The sequence below is a fragment of the Acomys russatus genome, chromosome 30, assembly GCF_903995435.1.
Source record: "Acomys russatus chromosome 30, mAcoRus1.1, whole genome shotgun sequence".
Lineage (NCBI taxonomy): Eukaryota > Metazoa > Chordata > Mammalia > Rodentia > Muridae > Acomys > Acomys russatus.
This window is the reverse complement of record NC_067166.1, coordinates 13,456,696-13,481,315: the sequence shown is the minus strand read 5'-3', so window position 1 is coordinate 13,481,315 and position 24,620 is coordinate 13,456,696. Positions and strand designations below refer to the sequence as shown.

The 24,620-nt window shown below is 43.4% G+C and overlaps 1 protein-coding gene across 1 annotated transcript in view; it reads left to right on the top strand.

The window, feature by feature from the left end:
- Positions 1-24,620, top strand: part of Rasgrf2 (Ras protein specific guanine nucleotide releasing factor 2) — a 199,813-nt gene that overhangs the window by 79,798 nt on the left and 95,395 nt on the right. Inside the window, exons 5-12 of the mRNA XM_051172267.1 lie at positions 2,621-2,874; positions 4,710-4,789; positions 5,149-5,342; positions 10,105-10,214; positions 10,931-11,049; positions 16,430-16,590; positions 17,690-17,756; positions 18,230-18,366. Of these exons, the coding sequence (XP_051028224.1) occupies positions 2,621-2,874; positions 4,710-4,789; positions 5,149-5,342; positions 10,105-10,214; positions 10,931-11,049; positions 16,430-16,590; positions 17,690-17,756; positions 18,230-18,366 (1,122 nt within the window). The remainder of the gene's footprint in view (positions 1-2,620; positions 2,875-4,709; positions 4,790-5,148; positions 5,343-10,104; positions 10,215-10,930; positions 11,050-16,429; positions 16,591-17,689; positions 17,757-18,229; positions 18,367-24,620) is intronic.

Genomic DNA, 24,620 nt, shown 5'->3' with positions numbered 1-24,620 from the left:
ATCATGTAAATGTATGTGGGACGGATGTTTACAAATGAGGCACTCATCTCCTTTAATCTTGGCAAAATGTAGCCTTTTAGATTTAAGAGCTCACAACTCAACACTGCTTATCATTCGCAAAAATGTTCTTTAGAATTCTCAAAATAGTATGCATAGAACTTCATACAATTTTATTGAAATGTGATTAATTTCTATTGTTTGAGTGCAGCAGCCTTAATAGGCATATGGAAACTGATGTTGTGGTGTCAAAATTAGAAAGTATGTGGCAACATCTTAAGTGTTGCAAAATTAAATGCATGCTAATTTATGTCACGTGGATGAAAGAGATATAAAAGGATTGTTGAATAGACAATAGTCCTATTAAGGGGATCAGGTAGGGAATTAAAGCTTTTTATGAATTTGTGAATCTGAAACATGTGTCCTTCCTGAATCTGTCATCTCTAAAGTGCCACATCCTAGTTACTTATCCTGTTATTTTATATTTAGAGAAGACTTTTTACTTTGGGGTCTACTCTGAGGAAACAGAGAATTGGAGTTTAGTGATAGAACCTTTGAATGAAGGGTTAGATATAGATTTTTTTCCTCAGTGTTTCATAGTTTCCTGGACTATGAAAGAGATATTTAAGAGATAGTCAGCAAATGTTTGTTGACTGGCAAACCACACAGACTAGTGTACTTTTCCCGATTTGCCACTTTTCCTTTCGTGGCCAGGAGTCTCAAATCTAGTTTAAGGGCTATATGATGTTTCCATAAAAGAGATTTTGGGTAAAATTATTTTTCAAGTTGCTTATCGTTGCAAATGGATAATATATGTCTTGCCCATGGGGCTGATGGGAGTTTAAGGAAGGACCTATAAAGGGACATTGGCTCTGCTTGCAGCTCTCCCAGCCTTGTGACTTATCTGAAACCTCAGATTGCTCATCTCTGGGAGGGATTGGATGAGATAGTTTCAGCACTTATTTTTAAAGCTTAAATTATCAAAGCAAACCAAAATGCATCATCAGCAGCAGCAACAAAGATTAAAAGTAGCTGGTTTAAAATGGGCAAAGCGCTTGGCTAGACCACTGTTCAACGACATCTCACCAATGGTCAGCAAGCACAGGAAACGATCACTGGTCATTGCAGAAGTAAATATCAAAACCACAATAAGCCACACCCCCACACTCATTAGGACAAATACTGTAAACAAAACCAAGAAGGATGTGGAGAAATTGGCATAGTTGTTTGATATGGATTGTTAAATGGTCAATTGACCTTGATAAAATTCAGTACCGCATTTTCCAGCAATTTCGTTTCTGGGTAGAGTTCAGAAAAAAAAAGGACAACATGATCCGGACATTGAGGAGATATTGGCATAGCCGTGTTCACAGCAATGCTATTCTTAACAGCTGAGTGATGGAAGCAGCCACAGTGCCCACCAGAGATAAATAGCCTGCATGTGTGACGACATCACGAATCCTGGCCCATGCCCTCAACATGGGTGAGCCATGAAGACACTGTAGTCAGTGAAGTTAGTCAGTAGTAGAAGGGTAATAGTGGAAGAACCCACTTAAACAATGTTTAAGAAATGGCTATGGAGTTGTTCATTAACAGGTACAGAGTTTCAACACCGTAGCATAGAGATCATGCAAATCGCTGAGCATCGAAACTATGGCCACCCCAACCCTACTGAACTGTGTAGACAAGTCACTGAGCCGGGGCTGGAGAGACGGTTCTGCAGCTAGCATCTCCTACAGCTTCTTCAGAGGACCGGGATTGGTTCCCAGCACCCACATGGTGTCTTACAGCCGTAACTCCAGTTCTAGGGAAAGCAAGGCCCTCTTTTGGCTTCTATGAGCTCCTGCATGTACATGAAGTGCATAAATGTACAAACAAACAAACAATAAATCATTTTATGAAAGGTAGGTCTGAGCATATAGTTCAATTGGGGAACACGTGTCTAGCATGTGTAAGATCCTGAGTTCAATCTTTTGCACTTAAAAATTATTAAGATGATAAATTTTATATAACTTTTTAAATCATAAATAAAGATATACAGAATTCTTTATTTTTAAAAATAAAACTGTATTTATTATTTAAATATATTAGCTAGGGTTTGAAATATCATCTAAGTAGTAGAATATTCTAGTGCCTATATAAATAAGCCTAATGCATTTAAGCTATTATAGAACTTTGTGAACCTCAGGAAAAGGTAAAATGTTTAAAATCATTTTTTCCTGCTAGTTGGAGAAGGCTTGCCATTGCTTATGGTACTGAAGCAAGCACCAATGTGTCATTCTAAGGCTGGCGGTGATATGATTCATGAGGCACGCACTCCCTTGCGGGTTAAGAGAGCCAGTCTCATCCTGTATCCCTCCCTCCTTCCCTCCTTCCTTCCTCCTTCTCTCCCTCCTTCCCTCTTTCCCTCCCTCCCTCCTTCCCTCCCTGCTCCCTCCCTGCCCCTCCCTCCCTCCTTGCCTCCCTCTCTCCCTCCCTCCTTCCCCTTCTCTCCCTCTCTCCCTCCCTCCCTCCCTCCGTGCCTCCTTCTCTCCCTCCCTCCTAACCTCTCTTCCTCCCTGCCCCCTCCCTCCCTCCTTCCCTCTTCTCTCCCTCCCTGCCCCATCCCTCCCTCCTCCTGTAGGTTCAGAGCTTCATGAGGGGATGGCTGTGCAGGAGGAAGTGGAAGACCATTGTGCAGGACTACATCTGCTCTCCTCACGCCGAGAGCATGAGGAAGAGAAACCAGATTGTGTTCACCATGGTGGAGGCCGAGTCGGAGTATGTGCACCAGCTCTACATCCTGGTCAATGGCTTCCTCCGGCCCCTGCGGATGGCCGCCAGCTCCAAGAAACCCCCCATTAGCCATGATGACGTCAGCAGCATTTTTCTCAACAGGTTTGTCTTTGCATAAATGAATATTTTGGGAATAATTCATTAGTATTTCCTGAAAAACATCCCTACTATAGTCTGAAAAGATCCTTTTGGTTCACATGTTAAGAGTAAGGAAACAGCCGGCGGCGGGGTTGAGGGGTGGGGGAGGAAGGGAGGGAGGGGGACAGGTGGAGGAGGCTTGAAGGGGGGGTTGGAGGGGGTGGCACATGGCATATACCTTTAAACCCGGCACTTGAGAGGCAGAGGCAGGCAGATTGATGTGAGTTTGAGCCCAGCCTGCTGTACAGAGTGAGTTCCAGGACAGCCAGAGCTACACAGAGAAACCCTGTCTTCAAAACCAAAACCAAAACAAACAAATGAAGAAAAAAAAAAAAAAGAAAAAAGGGAAGAAGTTCTCAAATGGCATTGTTAATCTGAATTTGCATTTCTGTTGAATCCTGACATCTCATGTTCTCAGTTTGGATCTGTTTGACATTTGCGTTCTTATCGCTGTGTGAGGGAGAGTATGCGCGTGTAGAAGATTCTCTCTTACAAGCTGAAGGAGATGGAGGGATTGATGGGTCTTCCTGTGCAATTTACAGGGAAACATTTTAAGAAGCATACAAAGTAAGATGGCCCCAGAATCCTTGTTGAATTTATTTCTTCATTAAGTATTTGCAGTGCCCTTTCTGCTGAGGATCAATTAATGGACGAGGCAGAAAAATCCCGGCCTTCGTGACATTTATAGTTTGATGTGAGAACAGAAATGGACAGTGAATAAATAAAAATATGTAGTATGTTATCCGATGATCAGTGCTGTACAGAAAAATATGACCAAGGAAGAAGTGGAGAAAGGGAGGTTTGGTGTTTTACTTAAATCCTAATTCCTTGTTTTTGAGTCATGCATACTGACACGATTCAAAAGTCAAAACAATGGGGGGGGGGCACTTTGAAGTTGTTCTCTCACTCAGTCTCCCTCAGCCACAGTCGTCGAAACACGTGTGGACAGTGCAGGTAGGACCGTGAACCGCACCCTCGGTCAGTGATCACACAAGCCCATGCATGGCCCTTGGTTTTCGGCAGCTCTGATGAGGTGCTTGTATAGGCTGGCTTGATCTAGATCGCGAAGGGCCAGGGAACGCTGCTTATAATTTAGGATGTGAGTGCTAGTGCTTTTGATTGGGAGCTGAGACCATGAGCCCTTCAGACAGACTAGCCACTGTTTACCACACCTAGGCTTAGATGGAGAATTGAAGAGGTCCATTTTTAGTGGGAGGCCATACATGGTGTTTGCTGCCCTGGCTGCTGTTTAGATTCCTCTGCCTTTGAAATGAAGGCCAGGCAGGCCAATTATCTTGAATCTCGGCCGAGCTTATACTTAAGAAGCCATAATTCTCCCAATGATGTACAATATTTGTTTCACTGGTTTTCTAACTCAGGTGCCAAAATACAAAGGTGAATGCATCCATTAGCTAGGTTTCAATGTAGGAAAGATCAGTCCCTTTCTTAATAGAGGAAATCCTTTCCTTGGGATTTTTTGGAAGGGCTGAGGGAGTAAAGCTCTCCTGGAAATGTTGGAATCAAGAGCGTAGGACCACAGATGAGATCCAGGAGCAGGTGGGAGCTTCCTGACCTTCTGAGTTTGAAATTCATCTTGGTTTCCTTTGGGTTTCTGGGGCTAAAAGAGAAATTGCTGTAGGAGGCAGGGACATAGTCCATGCTATTATGGAGTACATAGTGTGAAGGCCCTATGAGGCCAGCATACCATGTATGTAGATAATAGGGCTTTAAGAATATGCTGGGCTTCTCACAAAACAGATACTAAGTGGTATTGTTTTTCCATTTTCTATTTTTTGTAGTGAAACAATCATGTTTCTCCATGAAATATTCCACCAAGGACTAAAGGCAAGGCTGGCAAATTGGCCTACTTTGATTTTAGGTACGTCACTCTTTAAGGATATGGATTCCTGTTGAATGTTAAGAGCACAGTGTGTCTTACTCAGCCTTGACTGTCTAAGTTTCACTGTTGACTTATGAGTTTCCTTAGACACTGGGAATCTGCTTGATGTACTAGGCCATGGCTCAGCAGTTAGCTGTTGATGCACCCCCCCCCCCTGCTTCAATCATAGTTGGGGCGGAGCTTGAGTCACACTACTCTGCAGGGTGAATTCTATGCAATCTGTCCTCTAGGCAGGACACCTAGGACTCTGAGCCATGTGGTGCTGGGAGGTATTTTTTTTTTTTTCAGTAAGTCACCAAGCACCGAGGGAAACGGCCATGCTTTCTGCTCTTTTCCAGCTGATCTGTTTGATATCCTGCTTCCCATGCTGAACATTTACCAAGAGTTTGTGCGCAATCACCAGTACAGCCTCCAAGTGCTTGCCAACTGCAAGCAAAACCGAGACTTTGACAAGCTCTTAAAACAGTATGAAGCCAACCCTGCCTGTGAGGGGAGGATGCTGGAGACGTTCTTGACCTACCCGATGTTTCAGGTAAATCACTCGGGAGGTGTCTTCTCAGCCCTTGGTTCAAGCTCAGTGCTACCAACTACACGTCATAAATGATCTGTCCAGTGTGTGGAAAAAAATGGATGTTTTGGCATTTTTCTGGAGCTGGGGATTGAACCTAGGGCTTTGAGTATGCTAAGCAAGCACTCTGCTGATGAGCTATATCTCCAGCCCAGAGAGCAGGCATTTTTTTTTTTTTGTGGGAAATAATTTAGGAATTATATATATATATAACAGCAAATTCTCTTTATAGAATGATTCCACACAGAGCTCTCTCATGAAGTCTCCACCTCCAGCATGTTTAAAAATATTATTAGGCTCACAGAAATAGGATTCTGTACAGATGCACTAGTTTATGCTGGTTATGCAAAAGGTTCTTGGGAACTGGAGTGGCTGTTGGGAGGTCTCTTTGTTTTCACCCCATCTCCCCATCCTAGCAGCAGCAGCAGCAGCAGCAGCAGCAGCAGCAGCAGCAGCAGGATTACTGTTGAGTTTCTCTTGGCTGGAGCTCTGGAGAACAAAACTAGGCTTTCTTAATCCCACTGGCTGTGGAGACCTCAGAGCCAGAAGGTGCTTGCTAGACCTGGATGTTGTGGGGATCTGGTCATGTGGTCCTTCTTAAGACAGACTGTACCCTGATGTTCACTCTTGGGGGCTAGTGAGACATACAGGATGAAGCCAGGATGAAGCACACATGTGCTTTCCCTCCCTCCTCCCATCTTCTTCCCTCCCTCTCCCCCATTGCCTCCCCTCCCCCTCCCCATCCCCCCACAGAGGCAAAAATGCACATGGAGTCTCCTGTTCTTTTGGAAACTGCAGATTCTGTTCTCTTGGAAAGGCATTGAGTGTTCCTGTTGTGGAATTTATGGGGCTTTTGGCAGGGCCCCCAAATTCTCATGTGGTAAAACAATTCTGATCATGTGTGTGAGAGCACTTTGTTCTCTCAGCAGGCAGCCTTGACCCCAGATAACCATTTTGTAGCTTGGGGTGCAAGGGGGAGGGGTGCAGGGGATTTCTGTGGTCCATAATTGTTTGTCTTAAGGTTTGTTAGTACTGACTAGAACCTTGGAAGTGGCCATGGTAGTTCAGTAAGAATTTTAAAAACCAAAAGGCTGCATTTGAAAGCACTTATGTGTAGTGAAACTTCATAATATTTTATGATATTTATATTTATAATAATATATATTTATGATAATATATATATATATTCATGGAACTATTTTTCTTGAACTCTTGGCCTCTCTGAGGAAATATTTCCCAAGAAAAATGATAAGCCCTTTTTTACTCTACACTTAGATAGAATCTCAGGTTGTGGTTAAGGTGAAATGCTTCATAACTACATTGCTCTTGTGTGATGCTATTTGCGTTTTCAGCAGTGACCTCTAGGTTTGGATTGAGTGCCCCAAACCATACCTGTCTTAGCCCCAGGTCAGGTAGCTGTGAAGTCAGGTGGCTACGAAGACAGGTGCCTGTGAGGCTCATGAAGTTCCCTATGTCTGATGTTTTCTCCACATGCCTTTTAATTCTCTGAGGCATGACCCTCTCAGGGGTTTTAATGGCAGAACTTTACCTGAGATATGGGCAGGACACCCAGTAGGTTGAGTACAGAGCCTTGGAAGGACCTTCCACCATCCTTCCCTTCCTCTCCCCTGCAGAGTTTAGGCCCAGTAGCCATGACTAAGCATTTTGATTTACTTGGAGTCATTCCCATCATATCCTGGAAGAGTATGGAGACTGGGGTCTTGGTGAGAATTGATATCTTTCTTAGCCTTCCCTCTCATTGACACTGTCGCAGTGCTCGGGGCAGCTGAGCTCTGGTTAACTCTAAGTGTTTAGGTCTCTGACTGTGATCCCAGCTGGCTTGGGTAACCATGAGGTATCATAAGGCATCTAGGGTTATCTAGACCTTATCCTTAGCCCCAGTCCACAATAGCTCTAAACCCTAAACTTGAATTGAGGCATCAGACATTGAGGATCGTTGACTTTGTCCATGGTGAGGTAACCTTTCGAGGCCCCTTTTTCTGGAAGACCCTTCAAACTAGAGGAGGTTAGCCAGAATCACTCCAATGTCAAGAGATGAACAGACGAAAGGGCTTTGAATAGTCCAAGAAAAGAAACTGTTAGAGATTGCTGCCCACGGGCCTTGGTTCTCTTGGAGTCTGTCCTTTGGCTTCCTCACTTGGGGTCTCCTCAAGAAGAAACCATCCGAAACATTTAAAAGGAAGAATTCTTTCTAGAAACTTGAAGCATTTTCTTAGTTGTCTCATCCTTTACTTGTCCTCCTTGTTTAATGGATGAAGTAGCCATGGGGTATTTGCTCCCCCAGAGGACCTGACATCTAGCTTGTCTCCCTACGCACATGGCGTTGCAGTAGTCCCTTCATGCCTTGGCCTCCCTCCTTGGTAGTGCTAGACATAACCCCCAAACCATGGCAACAGTGGAGGAGGTGAGCCTCCTTTAGCAGCCAGAGCACCTCTGGCCTAAACTTTTTCATGGACTTAACTATGGAGGCAGAGGTTGGTGCCAGGGCAGAGGGAGGAGGAAGAGAGGTGATTAGAAATGGGCACATTTAGCCTGTAGCTTTTTAGGATGGAAAAGTGAAAGTGACAGAGTGATGATATGATGCCCTCCCCCCCCCCCCTTTTTGTATTGGGGATTAAACCTAAGACCTCACACATGCTAGGCAAGCACTCTGCTTCTGGTTTCCGTCTTTGGCTTTTGGGGGGAGGCTTTTGGTTAAGTCAGTTGTTGCCTTGAACTATGAAAACAGGGAGGGGTTTTGTAGAATTGGATGATACCAGTCTGAAGCAGAAAGTCCTATTGTTATCACGCAATTTGCTATGGAAATTGTAGAGTCGTTAAGTTTCTTATTTAGTGAACACGGTGGCTTGAGTGGCACTGTTCGAGCTGTCTCCAGGTGCTCACCTGTTTGTTGGATGTGCATGTGTTGAAAGTCCATAGCTAAGCCAGTCATGACATCTGCTCCCAGAACAATGCTGTGAGATGTGCTCCAGGAAGAAGAAGTCACTTGTGACTCTATGTAGCTATTAACCAAAACAGGAGAGCAAGCTAATTGATGTCTATAAAACAACAAGTGTTTGTTTCATGATTGGAAGTAGAAATACGATTCATTTCGATAGCTGCTGTGATTACTGGACGTTTTGTGGGAGCTCTTTGCAGCAAGCTCTCGACACCTCAGACAAACCCTTTGCGGAGTCACTCGCAGCTCTCAGAGCCTCCTTTGGCTGCTCCCAGCAAGAGCCAGCGTTCATTTGTTCCTGTAGCAGAAGATAGAAGGGGCCAGTTACCGAATTCGGCTCCATCCACTTGAACCTCAGCCAGAGAACTCTTCAAAATAGATTTAACTAATGGGGAAAGAGCATGAAGCTGCTCACTAAACATAGTTTTGTGGGGTTCCGGTGCATAGTAAGTAGTGAGGCCCTTCCACTCCTGACTCTCGTTAGGAAAAATTGCATGTATCAGCTATTGATTGTTTCATTTTCTGTGGAGGTACTTACTTTCAGCGTAGTTTTACCCATCAAAGGGTTATTCCAGGCGTCTTTCCCACGTGGAATGGTACTAAAGGAGGCTTTGGTGGGAAGTTTGTAGAACAGGTAGAAATCTTCTTTCATCTTTTCTATGGTGAGAAGTCTCTTATTTCCTACCCTTCTCTGATCAAGGGATCTGCCCGTGTTTCCTAAGACCCTGATTAAGCTGCACTTAATGCCTGTGCTGGAGTGCATAAAGAGGCACTAGCCCCCTGGTGGCCGCACAAATGAACAACAGCAATGACATAGCCATAGAGCCATCATCCCTGAGGACAGAAGGGAGGCCCTCTGGAAAGCTGCTTTTTCTACCCTATTCTCAGGGGTTCTTTCAAGTGCAGATGAGAACCAAGGCCCCTAGATTCCAGAAGAGATCTGAACTGGCTCTGCCCCTTCCTGGGAGGTCTACCTTAGATAAGTCACTGAACCTCATCGCAATTTATCTCCTTACTTGCCAAGTCAAGGAACTAATCCCTGGGTTGGACTGGACACATCTGCAAAGCTCAGAGCTCTCCTGGGTCCACAGAAAATGGCCTAGCAGCACTGTGGCTGTTCACACACGTTTCTCTTACTCTCTGCTCACTAAGAGGGTGTTTCATGAACACAAAAGAGAGAAGAGCTTGCTGAGTCTCTGTTACCTGCGTCAAATCTCTTCTTGGTTTATTAGATGCCTCATATGGCTGGTCAAGTTTTGCCTTTTACAGAATTCAGGAACTGTTTATAACCCAAATAAGCAGCCACTGGAGTAGGATCAGAATGCCAACACCAGTGAATACATCTTTCCTGATTCCAATTGTTAAAGAGAGCATTGTCAGGACTGTCAATTTTGAAATAAGCATACAAACAGACAACATGCCTTTAAAAATAGAGGCAGGCGGCTCGATGACGGCCATATCTGTTTCCCTATGACTCAGTCTACAGCAACTCTGATTCAAGCATGCATGGTTCTGTACAAATGCACACAACGGCCCCTACCCCCTCGGCTTTGTCCTTTACGACCAACTTTTCTTGTGTTTCGTGGTATAGACTTCCTCTGTGTGGGAACTTAGGAAGCAAGGTTCACTCTTGGATATCCCCTTAAGCAGTGTAAACCACCATGAGAGTTATAAGGGTAGGGCTGAGTCCTGAGATGATGGCCCTGTGGAGTGTCCCCGTGTCATCGCCTGGACCTCTTGTCCACACTCACCTGTGAATGTCCTTAGATTCCCAGGTATATCATCACGCTGCACGAACTCCTGGCTCATACCCCCCATGAGCACGTGGAGAGGAAAAGTCTGGAGTTTGCTAAGTCAAAGCTGGAGGAACTGTCCAGGTACATAGAGAACTTGTGCAAAGGGGTCAGACTGGGGAGGGAACAGCGTGGCAGGCTCCTGCGGAAGCTGGGCATGTGGGCTTCAAGGGAGAGGAAGCAGCCAATAGATCCAATTTCCTTGATTCCTCTTAGAGTGAAAGAGATGGTGTAGGATTATCATTCACACCCATTGTAGTCTGGAAAAATATCTTTGAGAAGTTTTCATAGCATGTGAATTCATATAGTCGAGATGAGGTGTGTTTTGGTTAAGTTTGCAAATGTTGACTTCCCCCACCCCCCATTGAAATAGGAAAGGGACTTTCTGTCCCATTTTGCATTCAGATTTGGCAAGAAGCTAGAGAAGAGGCAGGCCGTCAGCTATCCTTTTGAGATTAAATGTGGCAGTAATGTAGCGGTTTCTAACTTAGTGCCTGCAAGGAGTGACACTTCAGCGTTAAGGCAGGGAGCCCTCTGTAAAATGCTGGGTCTCTTTCCTGCTGTGCTCAGAGACAGCATTGCCACTCACTGGTGGTTGGGTGGTCCCCATGCCATTTGTACAATCGGCTCACACAGTATGGCCTTGCATTGGGTTGTGACTGGCTGGAGCCTGTAAGTCACTGTTATGCCACTGTCCTGGTTAAATCCATTCATATTCAGACCCTCGTCTCAGGTAGCGCAGTCTATTCCTATCTACTAGAGCAATGACTAGTGTCTCTTGCCGGCATTGTGTCTGACAGAGTGATGCATGACGAAGTGAGTGACACGGAGAACATAAGGAAAAACCTTGCCATCGAAAGGATGATAGTTGAGGGTTGTGACATCTTGCTGGACACCAGCCAAACTTTCATCCGCCAAGGTAAGACCTGTTGAGCAGACCCCTCTACAGTATGTGGTCTGTGTGTCTGTCACAGTATCTCTGGCAGATCCAGGGACACGTTCTAGAGCAAGCCTGTGTGTTTGGATCAGTTCATGCAGGACACCCCCGTGGCCTCGACCAAGGCTGTGGTTGAGGCCCACCTCTGTGCTATTTCTTTTCAGGGGCCATGAAAAACAGCAACACACTAATAGTAAGGCACGAGTAAACCCCACTCTGGCTGGACTCCCCTCCTCAGTGGACCGGACATTCTCTACAGCTCCAAGGAGGACAGGTCGGTCTGGCCAATTGGAATGGCAGTGCCAGGTGGCAAAGGCTCAGGAGAGAATGGTGTTCCTCAAAGCTCTTGCACATAAGAGCGGGGACAATGTCCGAAGTGAAAACAGCTGCCTCGAGTTCCCTATTTTCCATCGCCACTTCCAAGTCAGTGCCACATGATATGGTCTGATTCAATGGGTAACTCCAGTTACCAGATGGAATGGTTCCCGCCAGGCTTTGGAGATGCTAAAGCTATTTTGTGTGTGGCATGTGTGTTCTGAGGGGCAGCACCGGTTAGTTAAGCTTTTGAAGAGAGGAAGTTGTGTCACAAACACTGGAGGAGGAACAGCCTGACGATGCACAACCCACCTCAGCTCTTGTTTCAAAGTGCAAGAAGTTAGCCACATCCCAAGGTGCCTTCCAGTGCTCAGGTGTCTTGGAGGAGGAGAGCATGCTCTCTGAGCTGGATCTGAGTGAGCAGGATGCTCTGGAGGAACCACTGCGTAGCTTTATAGTACAGATTGAAACATAAACTTGGAGCTTCTGGCCACGGCGTGCTGACATCATCTGAAGCTATTACCATTTCCTTCCATAGTATGCTGCTTAAGATTTGTCTTACCTCATCAAATAAGACATTATGCAGTCCACATTATTATTATTTATTATTATTATTATTATTATTATTATTATTATTATTATTATTATTATTATTATTATTATTAGCCTAGACTACTTAAAGAGTTTAGCGCATGTCATTCTATTTTCTGTTATTTGCTTACAAGGAAAGACACTACACATGTGCTGAAGTTGGGAAGCATGTTTTAGAAATGATCCCTTTTCCATTTTTTTTCTTGCCACCACATACTAACTTTTCTTAAGGTTAGAGTAGATAGAACACAATGCCGACAACAACCAGGCCTTTCCACGTCCTGTCCTGTCGCTCTGAGTGGACTGTGTTCCTATACTGCTGGCTTTCTGTCTCAGCACTGTCTGCCTGTGCTTTCACTTGTGTTGTCTCCTATGTGGAAGTGGGAAAGCCCTACTCCACCTCTTTTGTGGTTGACTAGATAAGTTCAGGTCAGATGAGACTTGACTGACCATCTTGAACTGACCATCCTTGCCATTTCTAAGGCAATTGCTCCTGGAGCAGGAATTCTGCCCTCCTGTGTGAAGGAGCAGGGATTCTGTCTTCCCGTGTGAAGGAGCAGGGATTCTGTCCTCCTGTGTGAAGGAGCAGGGATTCTGCCCTCCCGTGTGAAGGAGCAGCGATTCTGTCCTCCCATGTGAAGGAGCAGGGATTCTGCCCTCCCGTGTGAAGGAGCAGGGATTCTGCCCTCCCGTGTGAAGGAGCAGGGATTCTGCCCTCCCGTGTGAAGGAGCAGGGATTCTGTCCTCCTGTGTGAAGGAGCAGGGATTCTGTTCTCCTCTGTGAAGGAGCAGGGATTCTGTTCTCCCATGTGAAGGAGCAGGGATTCTGCCCTCCCGTGTGAAGGAGCAGGGATTCTGTCCTCCCATGTGAAGGAGCAGGGATTCTGTCCTCCTTTGTGAAGGTGTCTACTGCCCGCTCCCATCTCCCAATAACTGAAGACTCTGAAAGGCAGCATTCCAGAGTTCTCTTTACCTCACCTAGTCAAGTATTAAAGCTGCTAGGAGAGGGAGCATTAAAGTAGACTGAATAGCTTATTGATTGAAGTTGTAATTGCAAGGTCTTTATTTTATATTTTTTTCTTGTACTTAGAGTTCTCTAAAAATGCCTCATAATTGACCTGTACTTTAGACCCAAGAATGGACAGAAAACTTTCTGTAACTTGCATACAATTTCTGATCATACATTTGATTGAACAGTGTTATTCTCCCAAGCACTCGGTATGTTTATAAAACTTAGATTATTGTGAGTTAAACAAACAAACAAACAAACAAACAAACCAAAAACTAAGCAACCACGCACAAGTAATGAGACATACTTGAGGGTCAAATGCATTGAACAAGTCATGCTTTTCATTATACTTTAAGAAATAAAAAAATCATATACTGCTTCTTTATAGAAACTACATATGCTATTTATTCTGTTATATGTCACATAGCTAAGGCAGGGTCAGCCATGACTGTCCTGGATGCCACGATTACAGGAATGAATGTCATTTTGACCAACTGCTGTACAGCAGTCGTGCTGTGTGTTTGATCTGGTTAGTCTATTTAGGAATTATTCAATGAAGGTCATCGTTTCTAAACATCACAACTTCACCCGAAGTTAGAAAAGAATTGATTATAACTGCGGAAGTTTGCACTGTCTTTCTTTAGTTTCTCCTATTTAGCACTTTTACTAAATACGCTTAACACAATATGTTTTAAAAACATTATTCATTAAACTATCAAGGGTTTATATTTCCTACTAAATTGACTACAATGTATTTCTAATGGCGTTCTGGTTTTTGTTTTTGTTTTTAAATTACTCCTATGGGTGATATAAAATGTACTTCAATATATGTGTGCTTGCATTCGTACACATGTACCTTCAACTTATATGACTTCCAATAAAAATAAGTCACCCAAGTCCTCAGTAAAGTCTCCTCAGAGTAAGGAAGTACAGCACAGATCATAATGACTGTCCCATCTCAGACACCGAGCTCAACGCCTGAAAGCTCCTGTTCATATCTCCATTGCTGAGTAGAATTCAGAGTAGAGACAGTGACTGGTCTTGGAGGCCGTTCTGCAAGGATAGCTGATGGAAGTACCTGAGGTCTTGCACAAGTCGCCTTTAATTGTTAGACACACAGTGATCAGGATGCTAAGGGCAGGGCCTCAACATCGGTCTGATGGAGGAGATGCAGTAATCATTTCTCTAACAGCAATTATTTGTCTAATTTGCATTAACTAGAGAGCAATTATTTCTGGAAGTCACATGGCCATGCTGAAATATGTCAAACAAAAGATGAAATGTGACAAAACTGACGCAAGACACATTTTGAAGCATTCTGTTTTATAAACCAAATAGTCTTGCAATTTCTCACTTTTAGCTTAGTTGAGTTAGCTGAATAGATTTCTGTCTACATCTAATGTAGATAGTCTACTGTTTGGTGAATGGTTACAGTTTAACAATATTATTGTATGGTTGCCAAGGAGACATTTTTAAACCTCAAAGCTGAAATTCACAATAATTGCTAATAGATGTGCTAACCATGAATTTTGTAATTTCTGATTTAGAAAATTACTTAAATTGCCAGAAGCATTTGCCAGTGAACACATTATTATAGAGTTTTTCACTGACTTGGTTGCAGCTTTTCTGAAAATGGCCCTGTGACCCATTTGCCCACCAAGACACCAGTGTCCCCTTTCCACTCAGCCCTGACTAATGTGGCCTCATGAGTTGGACAACCTAGGCTGTGGCTAGCACGGTCACTACCTTAGCCCTGACCTTTGCTTCCAAGGTCCAGCTTCAGTGCTGTTATATCTACTGCCGGTTGTCTGACTACGCCCTGCACCTCCACGCGGCCTTAGGAGAGGTACTTAATCTCAGGCTTTAGTTTCCCCATTGGTAAAGTGCACAAGGGGTTAATTTTTATCTCCCATGAGTTCCAACCCTTTGCTGAAATTTCTTGCTCATAACTTTTTTTTTTTGCCCTCCTTGCCTTCTGCTTTCTCCACACCTCCTCTACTTCTCAAATTTAATTCTTTGCTGCATGAGCTGCCTGTCAGTTTGCTCCCACCCACCTCACCTCCTTTAGTTACTCCCCTGTTGTCCGGACCAGTTCCTTGGAGCCAAGCCTTCTCCTGGCCCTTTGTTCCCACGCCTACTCCCTCCCCCAGCCCTGGTTCCTTGCTATTCTTTAGGCCCTGAAGAGCTGCCTACGTTCTGTCTGTCAGTATCCCACCTAATCACTCAGCTAAATAGCCAATGTGAGATCAGGACATGGGAACTTGGGTTCTGTGTATCTTTCCAGTTCTGTTAATGACAGGAAGATGTAATTTGGAACATTCATATGTTAATGATAATCTGATGATTTTGTGACTCACATTGCTTTATTCCCATATATATATATATATAAACTTCAGTATCTTTTCACTTGTAATCTGTGCTCATTAAGGAAAAATTGAGAAACTCAGAAAACACGAAGGGAAAATAAGGTTGTTTCTCTGGGTGCTGCTGCTGCTGCTATTTAACGATTGACCATGTCCTTTGTGGTTCTTGTGGGCTCATGAGAGCCTGCGTAGGGCAGCCCAGGATGGTGAGTTAAACAGGACTGGCTGCCATGGTTTCAGAAGTTAGGAAAAAGGTGTTTGCCAGATCTTGCTACTTTTGTGGTTGATACTTAATAGACTAGAATTTTCTTTTCAGGATTGGGGAAGTGTCCATTACAAGTGGTTGGAGGCGATCGCAGATATTACATAAGTGCTATGGGTGTCTGTGCATCATTTCCCGCAGTCAGTAGACCACAGCTTTGCTCTGGATGTAGTTTACTTTCTGCTTAGGTTTCCCAAATACATTTTAATCACACTTGGTTGCATTTCCTTTTTATTAGAATATATTATTGTACAGAACATGGCTCATTTATCACACATAATTTAAATACAGATTGAAATAACTTTCCTTTTATTAAATTTCCATAATTAAATTGCATTGAATTATATAATTTATGAATTTTTACTGTATACATGTTTTACACCGTCTATTTTTAAAATAAAAGTAAACTGTTAATATACTTTTTGTTTTTGCTTGCTTCAGGAAGAATAAATTCTATTTTTCTCAATCGTATTATTATCTATAATCATACAATTTATAAATTTACCCAGTTACAATTAGATAAATATACTCAGGTCATAGACGACATCCGTGCTTTGAATTTGATCTGATATTTCTTCCAAACTTATCTTCCACTTTATAAAGAATCAGTCAAAATTGTTCCACAACAATTCCAGGAACAGTTTGTCCCTTAAATTACAACACATTGTTTCCTGGGCTAGAATAGAGGAGCTTCATTTGTTCCGATGGTCCATGAGATGCATCCTTGGTATTTTGAGAAACGGCCTCTTGTGTTTATTGCCAAGAGCATGGTCCTCACCGGAATTTTAATCGCTGTCTGGTCTTCACTTTTGTGACCACCAGGTTCTCTGATTCAAGTGCCTTCTGTGGAGAGGGGCAAACTCAGTAAAGTCCGCCTGGGCTCCCTGTCTTTGAAAAAGGAAGGCGAGAGACAGTGCTTCTTATTTACCAAACACTTCCTGATTTGTACGCGAAGCTCAGGAGGAAAGCTGCATTTGCTCAAGGTACGAGAGTTTTCCGTGCTGTTTCATTTGCCTCCCCAGCATGGGAGAGGTGCTGAGGTTAATTCGATTCTCACTCTCTGGTGCCTGCTGTTGTCATGAAACAGATAGCGATGCTCGCACAGGGAGAGGTAGTGTGTGACTAACAGCAATTTTATTTTGTTGCGTTTTGGATTCAGGGTAATAGAAATTTATTTTTAAGTGTGCTTCACCATAGAGAAGTACTATTAAAATCAAAATCTGGGCAAAATTATTATCACTGGACAACTTGTGGGCCATAGATATCTTGCCCGATCACTGTAGTGGGCTGATGAAATACTGGGCGACTGCCGTTTTATCTCACTGTGTATCAGGAACTGTGAAACTTCAGCCCAAAGCTCACTACCTGTTCTTGTTGATAACATTCTATTTGGTGTCACACTAGAATCACGTGTCTGAGTAGTCGGGACAAAAAAATGATGTGACCTGAGGAACCTAAAATGTTTCCTAGCTGGCCTTTTGTAGGAAGAGTTTGCCCACTTGGTCTGTATTTATCTTCTGTTGTTGCTTAGCAACACTCTTCCCTAGGCCAGCGAGATGGCTCTGCAGATAAAGGCTCCTGTCACCAAGCCCTGTGATCTGAGTTCAGTTCTCCAGGCTCACGTGGTAGGAGAGAACAGATTCCCACATGTACCATCGCATCACCCTATGCCCACACACATGCGTACACACAATTAATAGTGTATAAAACCAAATAAAAATATTATTTATACCATGACAGTAGCCTACTTTCTGAGTCAATTCCTGACTGGCTAATTCAGACTTGTGCTGGGCTGTGGCTGTTCTCTGAAGTCATTGTGGTACCTTCTAGTCTCCCATAAGTGGCTTTAATACATTTTATAAACAATGGGGTCAGGAGCGGGAGAGCGAAAAGAGTTTAATTAACATTAAATGATTTCCGATTGTGCTTGTTCTGTTTCGTTTTTGAACTCTGATGCGTCACCTGTGATACAGGATGGCAACCGTCTCTGTGGCAACCCGAGCATCAAGTTTACAAAAAAGCAGAACTCCCCAAACTGCACAAGACTGCCACCCTCCTAATCACTAACCCATTGGTTTCCAGACAGGTGGGGTTCTCTCCCTCATAGAATGTACGCTGATCGAGGAGCCCGACGCAAGTGACGATGACTGTAAGTGACATTACTTCTCTTAGAACAGTGTTAGCGTAAAGTAGTCGAACTCTGTAGGTCTTCACCTGCTTATAGGGCTAAGCAGGGCTGTCTGTAGGGGGCTGAAGAGATGGTAGGGCAGATTCTCTAAAGCTGTCTGTTTAACCCGGGAGCCTTGGTAAACCATCTTTGAGAACGGCCATTCTGTAGAGTTTATCTCACGGTAGTGCCTTTTCACGAGCAGATGAAAAAGAAAGGGGGTTGGAGTTAACCCAGGGTTTCTGTGCATGATAGACATGAAAATAAACATGGACTGGAGAGGCTGGTTTTGAGGTGCCTTCTGCCCTCGGCTTCTCTACCAGCCTTCTGCATGCTCGGCAGCACATTGCTGAAACGAGAGTCTGCAGTGGGTCTCAGTAATAAGGCTCAACGGGAGGAGGGGTCACTCGTATCTCTTGCATTCCCGTTGTAATCATTTGGTTTATGTGCTGAAGCCAAAGGTTCTGGCCACATGTTTGGACATCTGGATTTTAAAATAGTAGTAGAGCCTCCTGATGCCGCCTCGTTCACCGTGGTCTTGTTAGCACCTTCACGCCAGGAGAAAGCTGCATGGATGAGTGACATCAGTCAGGTAACTGAGTAGATTTTTTTCCCTTGAATTCTAATTTTTTTTTTTTTGTGGAGAATTTCTAGAATAATCGTGCGCCTCTAAGTTGCTGTTCTTGCCTCCATTGCCACTTCACCCCTGATAGGCTGTCAGCATCTTATTCTTGTTCTTTTGTTTGTTAACATTTACTTAAAACGTGGTAAATGTGACAGGCGCCTTGCTCATCCACCATCAGAGAAGGTTCCTCTTGCAGTGGATGGGAGCCCACAAATATAGGAGCCCACTGCCAGACTTTATGAAGAGAGTGTGAGGCCTTGGAACACTCATCCCTATGTGATGTCTCTGTCAAATGCTTCCCCTCAGGCCTCAGGGAACCCAATGGAAGAAGTAGCAGAAAGAGTGTAAGAGCCGGAGGGGATGGGGGACCCCAGAAAAATAAGGAGTCAACATGAGCATGGCTCATATGAACTTCTAGAGACCTGCAGAATGCACAGGGCCTGCTCTGGTCAGCACCGGGCCCTTTGTATAGATTATGGCTTCCAGTTTAGTGTTTTTATGAGAGGCTGATTGTGAGGGAGTGCGACTCTGTTCCTTGTGCTTTCTCTTGCACTTCTTTCCTTCTGCTCATTGCTTCATCTAGTTCCAATGTGTCCTTTTTTTGTTCTATATTATTTTATTATTTAAAAAATGGAATTACAATGTAGTTCCCAAAGCCCTCTACACTATGCAACTGTGCTGAACAGCCTTGAAACTGTCCTGTTAGTAACTTCTTTTCCAGTGGCTCCAGTGGCATTTTCTGCTTGTCTATTTCTGAGATAGGAGGATGGTGGAGAGATACAAAAACAGCTATCAAGGGCTGTGGTGAAAAATTTGCAAAGTGAAGATGCAAAGGCAACAGCATCTTTAGGATGACATCTGGAAATTACTTCCTGCATTTTGTGTAGAACAAAATTAGGGAGCTGGGTAGCTTGTTCCTCCTGAATCTGCAAGGCTCAGGCAGGAAGTCAACGCATGTATACAGGCAATGATGTCACTCAGAAATATGTCAAACTAGGTCCAGCTGGACTTGGCTCATGCTCCACATGGATTTAGGCTCAGTTTACGAATATGGGGGGGGGGAAGGTTTATGTACAAGGAAACCATTATAACAAGACTTGAGTGACCTTTGGCCATTTGTACAGAAATCTAAGCCCCACAGGAAGCTGAGGCAGGAGGATGCTTGAATCTAAGATTCCCAGACTGACCTAGGCACTTCAACAAGAAATCATTTCTAAACTAATTAGTTAATTAATTGATGAGTTTTAAACTAATATCCAGCATTTACTTCCAAAGTTGTCATTTGAAGAAGATTAGGGCAAATGGCAAAGGCATTCGTTGCCAAGGTCTTTTTTCTGAGAAGTTCATAGTAATTTTCTCATATGATACAAGCAGAAGAATATATTAAGATCAGCTCCTCAGCTCTGTAAACAGCTGGCTTGCCTAAATACTGAGAGAGGAGTAGACAATGCATGGCCACAGAATTTGGCTTTACTGGCTAAAGCAGTTTTCAAGCTCCACTCTCATTCTATCCTTATAATAGTACTTTAAAAGAAAACAGAAAGAAACATGGTTGGCCTCATTGTGCCGGTAAGAAATGTGGAGTTAGGAAATCCTCCACCTTTGTCAAAGCCACATGGCTGCATGTTGGTGCTTATACCTCAAGCTAGGCTTTCTGTCAGTACTAAACACCCTGCACGGGCTACCTGTCTATCCCACAGACTGCTTTGATGGTGGCTAAATAGTTAGAAGAGAGCTGTCTCTTTTCTGGCTTCCCAATAGACTGAAACATGAGACCTTCCTTAATTTTTGTGAGCAAAAATTACATTCTTACGATGGCCAAGTAATGCTTTTATCACCTCCAACCTGCATTAATACTTCAGTAGGCCTCTTGTTTTGTATTTGTAAAGAATTTATTCTTTGTAAAGAATCTCTGATCTTATTAAATTCTAGATCATCCATTGGTTATTCAAAGATTTACTGAGGAATCACCATATGCAACCAGGTCTTGTTCAGATCTGGGCATATGGTAGTTAACTAACTGTTAGGGCAGAAAAGGAGTAACTCACTGAGTGCACACAGTTTCATAGCATTGTGAAGCCAAGAAGTATAAAAGGACAGAGAAGCGGGAAGATAGCCAGATGTTTTCCAGCTGCTGGGATCATCTTTTTATGATGTAACTAGGGCACCTAAGATTCCGAATTGATCATCACAGTCCCCTGCTTCCCTTGGTGCCTAGTGGGGCATGTGGGAAAGGTCCCTGGAGTACACGAGTGACTCCATGCCTGGCCTTTTAAGGACAGGACCCAAACTTTGGCCTGCTACAAGCATTCAATTGAGACATTCTTTCTACTTAAGACTATGGTTCGAGTCAAAAGTGTTCAACTTCCTCCTTAGTTCCTCCAGGTGCAGTGGCAAATATGTTCCTTCTTTCAAAGTGATGCTAGGTTATATCTGCAGCTGAAGAGCATTCATAGAAAGGTACATGTCTTCAAGCGGCAATGAAATCAATATAAGAAATTACTGTCTTTGATGATGCCTTGTCACCATGTGTTACAGCCTCATTCTTTCAGCTAGCATATTTATGCTGTGTTCCTATGCCAAGCACTACTGTAGGCCACTGTGACATAAAATAGGAAAAGAGGGGATAGCAATATGAAGGTCCCTTATATTGATTACATTCTTTGGTAAGAACACATACTACACACACACACACACACACACACACACACACACACACACACACACACACACACACAGATAGACAGGTGCACACAGCTGCCCCCCCTGAAACAAACAAACTCTAAAATCCAAGCACGGAGAATGTCCGACACTGACATGTTATGAAGAAAAAGTCATCCCAGGAAGAGGAAGACAGTGAATGCAAAAACTCTAAATAGAAAGAACACTGTGTTTTAAGAAATACCATGAAAGCCAGTGTGACTGAGCTGGAAAGAATAGAATTAGTGAGAGGTCATGGGGCCAGGTCGGAGATCCAGTCCACAGCAGAGGAAGGGTTTTAGTTTGTCTTCAAATCATATGAAAGCTGTTAAGGGAGGTTGAGCATGTAGATTCTGACATTTAATTTAGGCCTTGGAAGGTCACTACAGGTGTTGTGGAGGGAGCAGACTGAACTGGAGAGACAGTTGTCACCAGAAAGAGATGCGTGAAACCAGCCTGGCTGCAATGGAGCTGGGCACAGGGCCTCTGCTCTGTGTTTGTTTTGAAGGAAGGGCCAGCAGGGTTGTATCAAGGAAGAGAGAGAAAGTGCCGAGTCAGGTAACATGGGAGCTTATGACCTAAGCAAACATAAGAATGGAGTTGTCAATAACTGAGATAGAAAAGTTTGCGGGGGCAAGATTTGGGGGGTTCAAATTATGAACACGGTCTCTGTTATTTTGTCGTTTACGTGATTGCATCCTGTTTTTTTCATGGCTTGGTTTGAACCCACAGTGTGCAGCACTGATCACACAGGGATCTTTTTTAAGACAGTTAAGCAGTTCCTGAGAAGGGAGATGATCCTACTGTCACAGAAAGAACTCTATAAAATCTAAGACTTTCAGCTTTGCCAGGTCTCGGTCCCCAAAGCTGTAATTTTAAGGAGGAACAATTACTTGACTGATTAATTACACCTCTAGTTACACTAGTAGGGCCATAATTAAGTGTTGGCGCCTTTAACAGAACATGCAAATAGCTAATGGTCTCAACCAACAATTCTCCCCCCTTCTCATCTATTTATAGGGAAGGGCTTGAGGCAAAGATTTGGCCATTCATTTCAGTGTGGCACACTCACCGGTGCTTGTCTCCCTCACATGCATAATGATACATTTCACAGATTTTGAAGTAATTATGAAAATTAACTAAAATGCAGAATTAAATCCTCCCAACTTCTTGGCTTGGGCAGAAATTCTATGTTTTGTGTCAAAGCTTAGATCTATGTGAAAAATTTGTAGTACGCTGGTCATACTTTCTTTCTTTAAATAGCCACCCTGGAATCAATTTTGTACTTTAAAATAAAAAATGGTGAAGCCAAAGAAAAGTAGAATCAAATGCTTCTTCCTACTCCCCATAAGCATTGAGAGTCCAAAAGGATAGGATGGCACAGTGCACGATGGTAGAGCAGCCACCTGTGGGCAGAACCTGCGAGCCCAAGGCAAAAACCGTTAACACTTCTCAAACCCAGCTTCATCAGCATAGCTTGCTTTCTTGTTTTCTTGTTGTTGTTTTGTTCTTTTGTGAATGGAACTCTAGTCAAGGGCTGCTTAGGGTAAGCAAAACAGCTCAGTGGGTAAAGGCACCTGCGGCCAAGCCTGAAGCCCTGAGTTCGATGCAAGGGACCGACACAGTGGAAGGAGAGAGGTGACTCCTGCAAGATGTTCTCAGACATTTCACATTTGAGTGGACTTAAGCATCTGCACATATTCTCTCTCTCTCTCTCTCTCTCTCTCTCTCTCTCTCTCTCTCTCTCCCTCCCTCCCTCCCTTCTCCTGCCTTCTCTCTCTCTCCCTCCCTCCCTTCCTCCTACCTTCTCTCTCTCTCTCTCTCTCTCTTTCTCTCTCTCTCCCTTCTGCGCTCTCTCTCTCTCTCTCTCTCTCTCTCCCTCCCTCCCTTCTCCTGCCTTCTCTCTCTCTCCCTCCCTCCCTTCCTTCTACCTTCTCTCTCTCTCTCTCTCTCTCTCTCTCTCTCTCTCTCTCTCTCTCTCTCTCTCTCTCACACACACACACATACACAAATAAATAGATGTAAGGCATTTTTTAATGAATTAAACTGTATGGAACCACTTTTATTATCCTATTAATTTCAAGGTTTATTGTAATTCGCATAAATTCCATATGACATTAAAGCCATCTGACACCCGATTATTTTTTTGTATAGATCTTTTACGACTCATTTTCCTCAGGCACCTAAGGTACATGCCTCATAATAATGAATCCCTTTTCCTCTCAGCATCCATGGGATTGATGAATTCTAGGTTCCACAGAATACCAACATCAGGGGTGCCCAAGACCCTTGTATAAACGGAATATTTGCATGTGACCTACACACAGCCTCCTGCATCCTTGAAATCATCTTTAGATCACTGATGCCATCTGAAACAATGCTTAAAGCAGCACCACCAGCTGCTACATCATTGCTAGACAATATGGCTTAGGGTAGAATGCAAGGGAAAAGACTGTGCCTGTTGTGTAGATGAAATTTCCCTTAGGCATTTCTCATGCACAGTTGACTGAAGCATGGATGTTGAATCCAGAGACACAGAGGGTCTGTTATTTATACCTTCCACTAAAAGTATTTTTATATACACACTTACATGTGTAAATTCTACTGTAGCTTAGCTTTGGTCTAAAATGGTGCTGTGTTGCATCATTCAAAACCCTAAATAGAAATAAGATAAAAGCTGAAAGCTGGCTGAGGTGGAGCTGATGAAAACCACTCCTCTATTATGACATGATCTATCTGTCTGTCTATCATCTATGTAAGTATGTATGTATGTATCTATATATCTATATATTTATCTGTTTATATCATCATCTATTGTCTATCACCCATCTACCTATTATCTATCTCTGTGTCTGTATATCTATCTACATATCTATGTATCTATCTATCTATACTCTATCTGTCCCTCCACTTGCCTATCCGCCAGATAATTGAATACTGTGTAGCATTTGTCAAAGACCTTTTCTATAAGTAAAATGTCACTATTTATCCTATTCACTTTTGAGCTATGGTTCCGACTACCCATATATTTTTATTTTTTGAAAATTGAATGTAAGTGAAGGTTTCCTTTCATTCCTGTTGAAAATAACTTTAATGCCGCACACAGTGAACTGGAAAGATTTGCAAGTGATACCTGACCTTGAATGAGATATCAGAAATTGTCACATAAATTTCTTCTTTTGGACATAAACACTTTATCTCAAGTTGCAGCCCTGGGAATGTGGTGCACTAGACTGATTTAGCTCTAGCTATGGAACAGAAACATTTGATGCAAAGATTCAATTCCATAAACAAATGTAACTTGTATACAGTTAGGAAGAGAAATATCTAATCACAAGAAACACGAGGTCTGAAAACTTGTCATCCAAAGACCCAGAGGCTGGGGAACGGCTGGGGGTGGAGGATGGCCACTGTTCCCAGGAGAGTTAGCACCATCATGTGGCAACGGAAGCCTCTAGGCCTACGGAAGGCATCAGAACCCCCACTCAAAGCCTGGGCATGGGAAGCCATCCCTTCTGAGA